The sequence below is a fragment of the Tupaia chinensis genome, unplaced genomic scaffold (genome assembly GCF_000334495.1).
Source record: "Tupaia chinensis unplaced genomic scaffold, TupChi_1.0 Scaffold147880_1, whole genome shotgun sequence".
Classification (NCBI taxonomy): domain Eukaryota; kingdom Metazoa; phylum Chordata; class Mammalia; order Scandentia; family Tupaiidae; genus Tupaia; species Tupaia belangeri.
In genome coordinates, this window is record NW_006207730.1 from 103,695 (window position 1) to 116,897 (window position 13,203).

The 13,203-nt window shown below is 41.9% G+C and overlaps 1 protein-coding gene across 4 annotated transcripts in view; it reads right to left on the reverse strand.

The window, feature by feature from the left end:
• The window catches only part of IGBP1 (immunoglobulin binding protein 1), a 45,552-nt gene extending 34,284 nt beyond the window's left edge, over positions 1 to 11,268 (reverse strand). The window contains exons 1-3 of one of the 4 annotated variants that reach the window (XM_006169970.3): positions 10,995 to 11,268; positions 10,438 to 10,705; positions 9,764 to 10,057 (exon numbers count right to left, since the gene is read on the reverse strand). In XM_006169970.3, coding sequence (XP_006170032.1) covers positions 9,764 to 10,057; positions 10,438 to 10,628 — 485 coding nt within the window. In that variant the 5' untranslated portion in view covers positions 10,629 to 10,705; positions 10,995 to 11,268. Of the gene's footprint in view, positions 1 to 9,763; positions 10,058 to 10,437; positions 10,854 to 10,994 lie in introns of all 4 variants that reach the window. The other 3 variants (XM_006169969.3, XM_014584798.2, XM_027768863.1) reach the window with 3 other exon arrangements.
• Positions 11,269 to 13,203: the final 1,935 nt, after the last annotated feature.

Here is a 13,203-nt window from a genome sequence, read left to right on the forward strand (position 1 = left end):
ACAAAACCCTGGCTTTTGACAGAAAGTGGAAGAATATGGAAGATTTACTGCTGAGTGAAGCAAGCCAGGCTATGAAGGAGAGACACTGTATGTCCCCACTTAATATATACCCAATGTCCGCACTCTATAACTGAAACTGACGGGCTAAAGGATGTACAAACACAAGAGGTGGATGTGAATGCCAGATGTGGGGTGTGTGGAGGAGAGGGGCCTGGGGAAGAACATTTGGAGGAGGGATACGAAGACAGCATTGTTGAGACAGGGAGGTAATGTTGCTATATTTTGATCAACTAGACCGGGGAGAAATGTTCATATATTGAAATGATCATGTTGTAAGTTAAATAATGTAATAAAAATGCTAATTAATTAATTAATTAATTAATTTTTTAAAAAAGTTGAGACCAGCAAATGGCATAATGTTTAAGTTGCTGGACTCCCACGTAGTCAACTGGACCCAGCAGTCCTATATCCTGGACCCAGCAGCTTAAAACTCACACCAGGCACACATGTGTGTGTACCCAAGACCCTGAGAAGAGAATGGAGAAGTGACTGTGGTGCGGCCATACGCCACAGCAGATGATTTCTTGCTTTCTGTCTGTCTGTCTCTCCAGCAAGTGCATGCACCCTATAGCAAAAATCTCTCTAAAAACTAACTAAATAAAATTTTTTCAGGACCGGCAGGTGGCATAGTGGTTAAGGGTGCTGGATTCCCACATGGCCGACTGCAGTTTAAGTCTCGGACCTGGTGGCTTGCTTTTGCTCTCTCTCTCTCTCTTTCTGGTCAAATTTAAATAAATAAAGTTAAATAAAATAATTCATAAAATAAAATAAAAATTTAAAAAGTCTGTTTCATGGAAAAAATGTAAAAATACACATGACATTGGTTTTAAGTAACAATGCAAATATTGCTAGCTGATGATGAAACTAAGGCTAGGAGGGGCAAGATGATGTTCTATCTATTAAATGTTAGAAACTGAACTGCTCCCCCTCATCCCTAGGTCTGTCCAACTCCAAAGTCCAAGCTTTTCTACTACACCATATTACTTCCATCTCCCAGAGACATTTCCAAGTATCTATTATTATCAAATTAACAGGCTGGGCACCAAGGGAAACTGATACAATTAGAATACAAAGATACAATTAATCACATCTCTGACTATAAGAAGTGTCAAGTGTAGAGACTGACACATAGTTATACAGCAATAATTAACACAAACTAGGGGCTATAGTATGTAGAAGGGTGATAAAATAGGGAGAGGCTTCAAACATTTGCTCTCCTCTGTAAGTGCATCTATCTGTACCTTGTGTCTCTTTCCTCTGGTTGCTCTTTCCTTTAACTTCTTTCTGCCTTAACTTTCCCCAAGTTTTATCTTTGACTTCTTCTCTTTCTATATTGTTATCCTCAGCAAATTCATCCATACCCATCAAAGCAGTGGGTTCCTAAATTTTCTTTTCAGCCACAAAATAGTTTCATAAATTTAGTTGCTTATTTCCATCTGTCTACAGAAATAGCTATCCGGTTGTCACTCTGATTCCTCAATTCAGCAACCCCAAGACTACTTACTTACCCACATTCCACTTCTTTATTTCTGTCAAAAGAATGAAGGTGCCTGGGTGGGGTGATTTCTCTTTCTGTCTATATCTCTCAGGTGAGTACATGCCAGAGAGCAAAAATCTCTCTTGAAAAATGAAGATGCTGTTAGGTAGACTCACAATCATTCCTCAAAGGTGGGAATTAGAGACTATATAAGAAAAAACAGGTTTTGAGAGACAGAAGACATACAATTCAGGTATTTTATTTAGGACGGCCTCAGGGTTTAAAGTCATGAGTGAGAGCATTTACAGAAAATAAAGACAGACTTGAATAATTTGTTTTCTAATCATATAAATGCTTCTTATAATTTTTTTAAGAGAGCGTTTTTGCTCTAGGGTGCGTGTGCTCGCCAGAGAGACAAGAGACAAAAACCAAAAATCACCCTCTGGGGGTGATGGCCACATTGCAATCCCTTCTTCTCCATTCTCCTCTTGGGATCTGGGGCATGCATGCACATGTGCCTGGTGTGAGTTTTAAGCCACCAGGTCCAGCATTTGAACCACGGTCGATTATGTGGGAGTCAAGCAATGTAGCCATTATGCTGGTCCCATAAAAGTGTTTTTGATAACCTAGCTTCATTTTTATCCCTTCATCCTAGTACCATCATAACATTTTAAAAAACATTTTAAGAATTATTTTAATTTAATTTATTAGTATTATTATTTTAAAATTTGATATAAGGTATGTGTGCTTCTGAAAGAGAGAGAGGGAGAATGAGAAAGCAAGCTGCCAGGTCTGAGACTAGAACCACGGTCAGTCATATGAAGAGTCCAACGCCTTAAACCATCTCACCATCTGCTGGTCCCTATTATAACATGTTAAAATCTCTCTAAAAACTAACTAAATAAAATTTTTTCAGGACCGGCAGGTGGCATAGTGGTTAAGGGTGCTGGATTCCCACATGGCCGACTGCAGTTTAAGTCTCGGACCTGGTGGCTTGCTTTTGCTCTCTCTCTCTCTCTTTCTGGTCAAATTTAAATAAATAAAGTTAAATAAAATAATTCATAAAATAAAATAAAAATTTAAAAAGTCTGTTTCATGGATCAAATGTAAAAATACACATGACATTGGTTTTAAGTAACAATGCAAATATTGCTAGCTGATGATGAAACTAAGGCTAGGAGGGGCAAGATGATGTTCTATCTATTAAATGTTAGAAACTGAACTGCTCCCCCTCATCCCTAGGTCTGTCCAACTCCAAAGTCCAAGCTTTTCTACTACACCATATTACTTCCATCTCCCAGAGACATTTCCAAGTATCTATTATGATCAAATTAACAGGCTGGGCACCAAGGGAAACTGATACAATTAGAATACAAAGATACAATTAATCACATCTCTGACTATAAGAAGTGTCAAGTGTAGAGACTGACACATAGTTATACAGCAATAATTAACACAAACTAGGGGCTATAGTATGTAGAAGGGTGATAAAATAGGGAGAGGCTTCAAACATTTGCTCTCCTCTGTAAGTGCATCTATCTGTACCTTGTGTCTCTTTCCTCTGGTTGCTCTTTCCTTTAACTTCTTTCTGCCTTAACTTTCCCCAAGTTTTATCTTTGACTTCTTCTCTTTCTATATTGTTATCCTCAGCAAATTCATCCATACCCATCAAAGCAGTGGGTTCCTAAATTTTCTTTTCAGCCACAAAATAGTTTCATAAATTTAGTTGCTTATTTCCATCTGTCTACAGAAATAGCTATCCGGTTGTCACTCTGATTCCTCAATTCAGCAACCCCAAGACTACTTACTTACCCACATTCCACTTCTTTATTTCTGTCAAAAGAATGAAGGTGCCTGGGTGGGGTGATTTCTCTTTCTGTCTATATCTCTCAGGTGAGTACATGCCAGAGAGCAAAAATCTCTCTTGAAAAATGAAGATGCTGTTAAGTAGACTCACAATCATTCCTCAAAGGTGGGAATTAGAGACTATATAAGAAAAAACAGGTTTTGAGAGACAGAAGACATACAATTCAGGTATTTTATTTAGGACGGCCTCAGGGTTTAAAGTCATGAGTGAGAGCATTTCCAGAAAATAAAGACAGACTTGAATAATTTGTTTTCTAATCATATAAATGCTTCTTATAATTTTTTTAAGAGAGCGTTTTTGCTCTAGGGTGCGTGTGCTCGCCAGAGAGACAAGAGACAAAAACCAAAAATCACCCTCTGGGGGGGATGGCCACATTGCAATCCCTTCTTCTCCATTCTCCTCTTGGGATCTGGGGCATGCATGCACATGTGCCTGGTGTGAGTTTTAAGCCACCAGGTCCAGCATTTGAACCACGGTCGATTATGTGGGAGTCAAGCAATGTAGCCATTATGCTGGTCCCATAAAAGTTTTTTTTATAACCTAGCTTCATTTTTATCCCTTCATCCTAGTACCATCATAACATTTTAAAAAACATTTTAAGAATTATTTTAATTTAATTTATTAGTATTATTATTTTAAAATTTGATATAAGGTATGTGTGCTTCTGAAAGAGAGAGAGGGAGAATGAGAAAGCAAGCTGCCAGGTCTGAGACTAGAACCACGGTCAGTCATATGAAGAGTCCAACGCCCTAAACCATCTCACCATCTGCTGGTCCCTATTATAACAAGTTAACCTGTCTTTCTGCCTCTCTCTTCTAATACTCTATACACATCACTTCTTTATGCAGAACTCCAACCACACTACTATAAGCTTCTGCCCAATCAGACCACTTCTGCAAATTTAACCAACTGCTGATGAAAAATGGTATGTATGTAGTTAGGCTAAGCACGAAAATTGTTTTTCTTGTCATCATTCCCTAAACAATACAGTGTAACAATGATTTACATAGCATTTAAATTGTAGTGTTTAAATTTATCAAGTACTATTAAAACAAACCTACAGATGATTTATAGCAGATGGGAGGATATGTGTAAGTTAGATACAAATACTATGCCATTTTATATAAGGAACTAGAGCATCCTCATATTTTGGTATACTCGGGGATCCTAGAACTAATCCCTCTCAAATACCAATGATGACTATATTATCTATTCCCTGCACACACCTCAGTGCACTGTCTTTGGGCTTTGGCTCAGATTGTTTCTTCTGCTGGTCAAAAGTAACTGCATGTCAGGTTCTTTGCTAGGCATACCACACTGACAAAGAGAGAAGTGGCTCCCAACCACATGGAGTAGGGGAGTGAAACAGAATCCAGAAACAAATACAGATGAAATAAGTGCCAAGAAGGAAACAAACATGGGGCAAAAAGAGACAAAAGTAGAAGTTAAATACTTAAAAAAACATTCCATGCAAAGAGCGTAGCATGTGCAAAGATTCTAGAGGGGAGGAGCTGGGTCTGTTCAAGGAACTGAAAGATCACAGTCGCTGGAGTCTAGTGAACAAGGGGAGAATGATATACAATGAGACTGGAACAAGAGGCAGGACCAGATTGTGCAGGACCATCTCAAGTGAGAGGTGCCTGTGATAAGACAGTGGAAATGGAGAGATACAGAATGATAGAAGAAATCTTTTATAGCTAGAATTGACAGGTATCACTGATGGACTAGATACGGAAAATCAGAAAAAGGAAGAAGTTGAAGCTAACTCCTAGGTTTTGGCTTAAATACTTGGGTGAATGGTGGTACACTTACTGAAATGGTAAAGACTTGGGAGTGGGGACACATCTGGGGTCAGGTTAAGGCATGCTAAGTTTGAGATGTCTGTGAAACAACCCACACCGAGTCCTGGACACATGGGTTTGAAGGTCAAGAAGGGTCTCAGCTAGTGACATGAATATGGAAGTTAGTAGCATAAAGGCAGTGTTAATATCTTATCTGTCAGACATTAAAAAAAATATTCAGGGACCAGCAAATGGCATAATGGTTACATCACTGGACTTCCACATAGTCAGCTGTGGTTTGAGTCCCAGACCAGGTGACTTAGAACTCACACCAAGTGCATGTGCGTGCATGCCCAAAGTCCTGAGAGGAGAATAGACAAGGGTCCTTCCCCCTGGGAGGTGATTTCTTGCTTTCTCTCTCTCTGTCTCTCCACAAGCGCATGCACCCTATAGCAAAAACTCTCTTAAAAACATATTCGGGAGACCAAATATTTGGGTTATGTCACTGGACTCCCACATAGTTGGACCACGGTTCTAGTCCCAGACCTGGTGTAAATAGTTACATCACTGGACTCCTACATAGTCGACCATGATTCTAGTCCTGGACCCAGTAGCTTAAAACTCACACTGGGTGTATGTGCATATGTGCCCAAGATCCCAAGAGGAGAATGGAGAAGAAGGGATGGCAGCATGGCCATCCAGCCTGGACTGTCTCTCTCTCTCTCCTCCTCCCTCCCTCCCTCTCTCTCTGGTGAGCACACATGCCCTATAGCAAAAATCTCTCTTAAAAAAATATATTTGGGGCTCGCAGGTGGTGTGGTGGTTGAGGTACTGGATTCCCACATGGCTGACTGCGGTTTGAGTCCCAGACCTGGTAGCTTGCCTTCTAACTTTCCTTGTATCTCTGGTCAAACTGAAAAATAATAATGATGAGATTACCAGATGGTGTAATGGTTACATTGCTGGACTCCTAGTCAACCACATTAGAGTCCTGGATGTGGTGGCTTCAAACTCACCCCAGGCATATGTGCACGAATGCTCCAGATCCCAAGAGAAGAGACTGCTGAGAGGCAATCCCCGGGGGGGGGGGGGCAATTTCTCACTTTCTGTCTCTCTTTGTGTATCTGGTGAGTGCACACACCCTATAGCCAAAAACTCTCTCTAATAATAATAATGAATACAATTAAATAATACTTTTTAAAAAAATTCAGTGATCAAGCTTACAGGCCCAAAAAGTGCAATCAAAATAATAAGATACATTTTTAGTTTACCCAGTTGGATTTTCTAAGTGTTAATATCCAAGATTAGTGAGGTGGCATACTAGGGTGCATGCGCTCTCCAGAAAGACATAGGGAGACAGAGAGACAGAAAGCGAGAAATCACCCCCTGGGGGGGATGGCCACACTGTAATCCCTTTTCCTCCATTCTCCTCTCAGTATCTTGGGCACGCATGCACACATGCTGGGCGTGAGTTTAAGCCACCGGGTCTGGGACTTGAACCGCGGTTGACTACATGGGAGTCCAGCAACATAGCCATTACGTTAACTGCTGGTCTCACGTATGGAGAGTCTTAAAGTGCTCAAATAATATGACCCAGTCACGGGCCCTAAGGAAACAATGACGGATGCAGTTAAGGATTCTGTCCATAGCTTTAACTTGGAATGGCAAAAAGACCATAAATAGTCTATCTGACAACAACGGATTATTTTAAATCATTATGGTAAAACTACAGGACAGAATATTACACAACCAATAAACATCACCATTTCAAAAGACATGGGGAAATGCTCACAATATGCTAGGTAAAAAAAAATAAAGAACTATTTGTACAGTATTCCAAACTTATTAACTAAAATAAATATGATCAAAGGGAAATACATCAGAAGGTTAACAAGGATCATCTAAGTGCTAAGATTAAGGCTTATTTTTCATTTAAAAATATTCTTTTATTTTGCAAACTTTCTACCATGAACATTGTTACTTTTGCACTCAGGAAAATCTAGAGAGGTTTTGGCTATAGGGCATGTGTGCTTGCAAGAAAGACAGAGACCAGAAAGTGAGAAATCAGCCCCCCCCCCACCCTGGGGAGGGGGTGACCACGCTGCAATCCCTTCTCCTCCATTCTCCTCTCGAGATCTTGGGCACACATGCACATGCACCCGGCCTGAGTTTAAGCCACTGGGTCTGGGACTCGAACCGTGGTTGACTACATGGGAGTCCAGCGACATACCTATTATGCCAATTGCTGGTCCCTGTAATTCCTATTTTTAACCTTCAAATTCCCCTGTACAAAGAACAAGACTTTAAGACTCACCTTAAATGCCATTACATTCTGAGTACTTTTCCTCATCCCTCCAACCAGGTGGCTTTTCCACAATCTTCTTTGTAACTCTATGGTTTCTGTATAATTATTTAGATACCAAACTCAAACTACTTATGATATATACGCTGATGGGCTGCCCCCAAGTTCTTACGAAGGACAGGATGCTGAAGTCTACTTCCTGTCAATCTAATTCCATATCCTCAAAATCATCCACTGTCACTCAGTATCCACTAACCATACTTGAATATAACTTTTCTATGCTGCTGCACTGCCAGAGTTAGCCATCATAACCTCTCTGACCCAACTGGGTCTAATCTTAGTGATTCCTAACTGCTATCAGAGTGTGCTAGTTAAAATGCAAATATATCCATGCTACTCTTTAAAGAAACCAAACTCTTCAATGGATCCCAGATATCAACCAAAGTTCTTTAGTATGGCCTTCCTAATAGCAGCTAACATTTATGGAATACTTACTATGTACCAAATACTGTGTTGTGCTTCACCTCATTCATGCTCCTAAATCCTATCAGATAGGAACCATTATTATTTAGATTTCACATATGAGGAAACCTGAGAGGTTAAATAACTTACCCAAAGTCTAATGGTTTAATAGTAAAGCAGGGACTCAAACCAGATCTCTAATTCTACAGTTCATACTCTTAGCCACAAATATATAATAGTGCTTAGTGTCAGACACTGAGCTAAGTGTTATATATATATATATATATATTTCTCTCTTAATTCTCATAACTACTCTATGAGGAAAAACCCTATTATTCTCTGAATTTTACAACTGGGGAAATTAAGGCACCAAGAGACGAAATAGAAAGTTTGCTTAAAATCATAGTGTGATGAAATGGTAGAACGGGGATTCAAACCCTTTCCCAATTTCTGAGTGACAAGGTTGCTCCTTCACCTTCCTAACATGCAAGCTCTCCTTGGTTGAGGCCCTACAATATTATTCAGCATCATCTCCCCTCCCCCTTTGTGTTCCAGCATCACCTAACTCCTTACAATTGCTGACGATTACGTGATGCTAGATTGCCTTTTTCCTCCCATACATCCTTACCCCAGCACTGTTTCTTTAATATCCCTATAGGTTTGTTACTACTATTACCTCTGCTAGCTAATGCCCTCCTCTCATCTTACTCAGAATATTATTCCTATTCATCCTTAAATAACTCAGTGTTGGAGTCACCCCCTCCAAAGATCCTGCTCGTCTCTCATGCTCTCTCTTTGGTTAGGCACCCTTTTTGTCTGCTCTCATAATACTTTGGACATCCCTCTATGACATCACTTTATATATTTTTTTATTTTATTTTATTTTTATTTTTTTTGGAGAGGTTTTTTGCTATAGGGCACGTGTGCTTGCCAGACAGACAGAGACAGAGAGATAGAAAGCGAGAAATCACCCCCCAGGGGGGATGGCCACGTCACAATCCCTTCTCCTCTCGGGATCTTGGGCACACACGCACACACGCCAGGAATGAGTTTAAGCCACCGGGTCCAGGACTCGAACCACAGTCGACTACATGGGAGTCCAGTGACATAGCCATTATGCCAACTGCTAGTCCCATCACTTTATACTGATGTTTTGTTCATATGCCTATTTCTTCACTAGACTATCCTCCTCCAAGGCAGGGACCACCCATATTCACACAAACACACATACAGCTTGTTCCCCAGCGCCTAGCACAGTTCCTAGATACTGTGAATACCCATTATATTTTTTTAACATGAGAGTAACCAGCTTTTTCAAGGTCACATGATGAAGTTCTGCCAGGACTTAGATTAGCTCAGGATGTTATGTTATACATTTAATCCAGTACTCTGATAAAACAGAGCTTCTCAATCAATGGATCATAAATGGACTAGAGCACTGAGATTTTGTACCCTTCAGAAATATTTACTCTACTATACCATATGAATATTATTATGTTGTGACTGGAGAAGGCTGGGAGATGCTTTGCTAAACTACACTGCTACCAATGGCAACTATAAGATAGTAAGAGTCTGATGGTATGAGCACCTCAATGAACACAAAGGCTTCTTGAAAAACTCAGTGAATTTGCTCCCACCAGGACCTATGATCAGTAAGAACCAAGAGAGTGACACACACCACTCTGCTACTCCATTTCCAGAAAAACATACAAAAAACAAAAGAATACAAACAAACCCAGAAACCAAAAAACAAACATGCACATCCCCAATAGCACTGCTACTGGGCAGCTCTCAAATTATAGCTATTGACCCACCTCTCTATTTTAGCCTGTCTTTGTGATGCCATAGCAACCAGGCTAGGATAGGCCATGGAGGAACTAGCAGTATTATTTTCAGCAGAGTTGTTATTGCTTTTGGGGAGCTCAAACTCTGCCACATGATAGAAATGGCATTGAGTTAAGAAGTTTATAAAGTGTTCTCGAGCCTGCTGCAAATGATCTAGACGCTTGCTGGGGTTGCCTTGTTTCACAATGAGGGCTCCTTGAAACGCTGGCACCATCAGGTACTTCAGGTTGGAGGAAGCAATCTCTTCCAAATCTTCATTTGGGCTGGAAAGAGCAAAAACAAGGCCGTGAAGCCTAGTTGGGCATTCAAACTGTGGCCCTTGCTTCCAGGGGGAGGGGAGGGTTCGGCTGGGAGTGGGGCCAAGGGAAGAGGCAGGGGAACGGCACCCAGTTCCACTCAAAGAAAGTGGCTGAACGCTTACACTCAATGCCTAGGCAATCAGCAGACACTAGGGAGCAGAGCAGTGAAATATCGATTGTCTCAAAAGAGGTAGGGGAATATAAACAATATACAGAAGACTGCAGTGGGCGGCAGAAACAGAAGGTTCTTAGCCATAAAGTTCCCCTCCATCCAGGCGCAATGGCTCCACCCTTAGTAACCCTAATACCTTAGTTCTCAGCAATTATTACCCTCTCCCCCATACCTGAACAAGTTGAGCTGAGATAACATTTCGGCAGCCTTTTCAAGGCAGTCCAATCCCTTGGCAACTTTATCCTGAACTATCCGGGAACTGGTGGATTCAGTCGCTATTTCCACCTGGTCCAGGAGCTGCCTGCCGGTTTCGAAAAGCTCGGGGAGCCGCGGCAGCTGTAGCTCGTCTTCAGCTGCTGCCATCTTGCGGGAGGGAGGAACCCGGAAGACCTCAATTCCGGGGTCAAAGGTAACATTGGTAACTAACAGCGAGTCAAGACCTAACGAAACCGGAAGGGGTGCCACATTGGTCCACTCGTTTCATTGTTACCGAAGCATCAAAGGACTTCCGGGAGCAGTCCTTTGTCGCCCTGGCAACCGTTTCCGCAGGCGCATTTTACCAGGCAGCCCATGAGAAACTGCAAGCATCTGTTAAAAACAAGCACAACCCTAGACGCTTTTTAAACGTCAGCCCCTTGTCGCAGACACTGGGCAGAGAAGTTGAGTTTTGAGGCCCCGGTGTGACGAGGGAGAATCCCGAGCGCATGAGAACGAGGGTGGGCGCCTTACCTTGCCAGTTGCTCCCTATGCTCAGGAGTCCGGACAGCCAAGGGACCCAGCCGCCACGCCGCTCTGATGGCGCACAGGTCTGGGTTGTGCGGGTGCGAAGTGCAAGTGGCGCATCGCCCCCCCTCCCCGGCTTTCGTCACGCAGCAAGGAGCTCCGCGTTCCTCCCAGCCAATTTGCCCGCTCTCTTCCCCTCCTCGTAGCCCCTTCCTCCGCACACCTACGTCCTTTTGGTCTCTGCCCAGTCGAGTCTCTCCCTAGTTCTGGTGATTTGGTAACCTGCAACTCTGATTAGTCCACAGCCGGCTTCCTTTCACCTAGTTCCCAGGTCAAATGTCACTTCCTCTGCAACCTTCCTTGATTTGACCCTACCTCGCTGCTCCCCTCAGCCTCCAAGTCGGGGTTTCTGTGCATCTCTAGCATAGCACATACCACAGCTTATAATAGCTAGTGATTTACAAATCTGTCTCCCTTACCACAATGAATCTGATTTATCTTTGCATTCCTCTGGCTAGCCTGAGCACTTATTAAGTTGCTCCGTATTACTATATGAATAAAAAAATAAGTGATCGGTTTGAGAAGCCGTTCAATTGTGCATAACTGCGCTGTTCCTTAGTCAGTCTTAATTTCTTTTTTAAAGTTGTCATCTGTTGAAATTATATTTTGGATGTTTTGGGTTATTTATATTATTAAATTAATTCCATCTTTCTTTTAAAAAAAATTCCCGAAGGTACGTACTCTGGCCAGAGAGATTGTGGGAGGGGAACCCCCAATCGGTGGAAGGCAGCCACCATCCCTTCTCCATTTCTCCACCCTGCTACTCTGTTGAGATTTGGGAAACCCAGGCACAAGGGCCAGCTTTTCAAACTGCAGTGAGTGAATTCAAGCTGTGGTCCCTTAACCACTAGACCACAAGCTGGCCCCATTTAATTTTTTTTTTTTTTTTAGATTTTTGCCACATGCACTCACTCAAGAGAGACAGAGACAGAGTGAAAGTGAGAAACCACACCCACGGTGGGTGGCCATGCCACAATCCCTTCTTTTACATTTTCCTCTTGGGATTTTGGGTGTTCTCACAGGAGCCCGTAGTGACTTTCAAGCTTCTGGATCTGGGACTCAAACCATGGTCAGTCATGTGGGAATCCAGAACCGTTAAGCAGCACACCATTTGCTGGACCCTTCTTCACTTAAGTGAAAATTTTAAATTACACTCATGGCTCACATTATATTTCTATTGGAAAGCACTGAGGTAAAATGTAGTTCTGGAACTTTGAATGAAGTGATGTCATTACTTTGAACCAATCAATATAAATACATAATGATTAAGTTAGGACATACCCCGAGCTATCCTAGGATATTCAAGTTGAGTACAGGACACACTGCCTATCCCTGAAAATAAACTTTTCAATATATTTTAAACTAAATATAGTTAAGAAATGTATTTCATAGAAAAACTACTAGAGGGCAATATAGGACAATATATAATTAGGTATTCCATAGGTTCTTGGAAAACCAAGAAATCACAAGTCATTTCATGCTAGGAGGAGTTTGGAAGCCTTAAGACATGCAGTCATAGAATTTCAAAACTGGAAGCTTTGTTTTAAAAGTCAGAGGGAGGGACCAACAGTTAGCATAATGGCTATGTCACTGGACTCCCATGTAGCCGACCACGGTTCACGTCCGGGACCCAGTGGCTTAAAACTCACGCGGGATGCATGTGCTTGCATGCCCAAGATCCCTAGAGGAGAAAGGAGGAGAAGGGATTGTGGCGTGACCATCCCCCCTGGGGGGTGATTTCTCGCTTTCTGTCTCTCTGTCTCTCTCTGTCTGTCTGGCGAGCTATGGCAAAAAACTCTCAAAAAAAAAAAAAAAAGTCAGAGGGAAATACTGAGGTGGGAAAGGTTAAGTGACTTGCTCAACCAGTTTGTGACAAAACAGTTCAATCGTTTTTTATTTACTTCAGCAACCTTCAGCTGGATAGGATTTAGAAAGATGTTGAAAACCTTTCATGTGGGACAGAATGAAGCCCCAAGCTAGAACAGCACTTTACAGGAGGGAAAAGAGACTGGGGCATAAGTATAAATTGAAAAGTCTTCCCAGGGCCAGCAGGTGGTGTGGTGTTTAAGGCACTGGACAGTTTCACATGGCTGACGATAGTTCAAATGCTGAACCTGGTGACTAGCTTTCTCTCTCTCTCTTTCATCAAATTAAA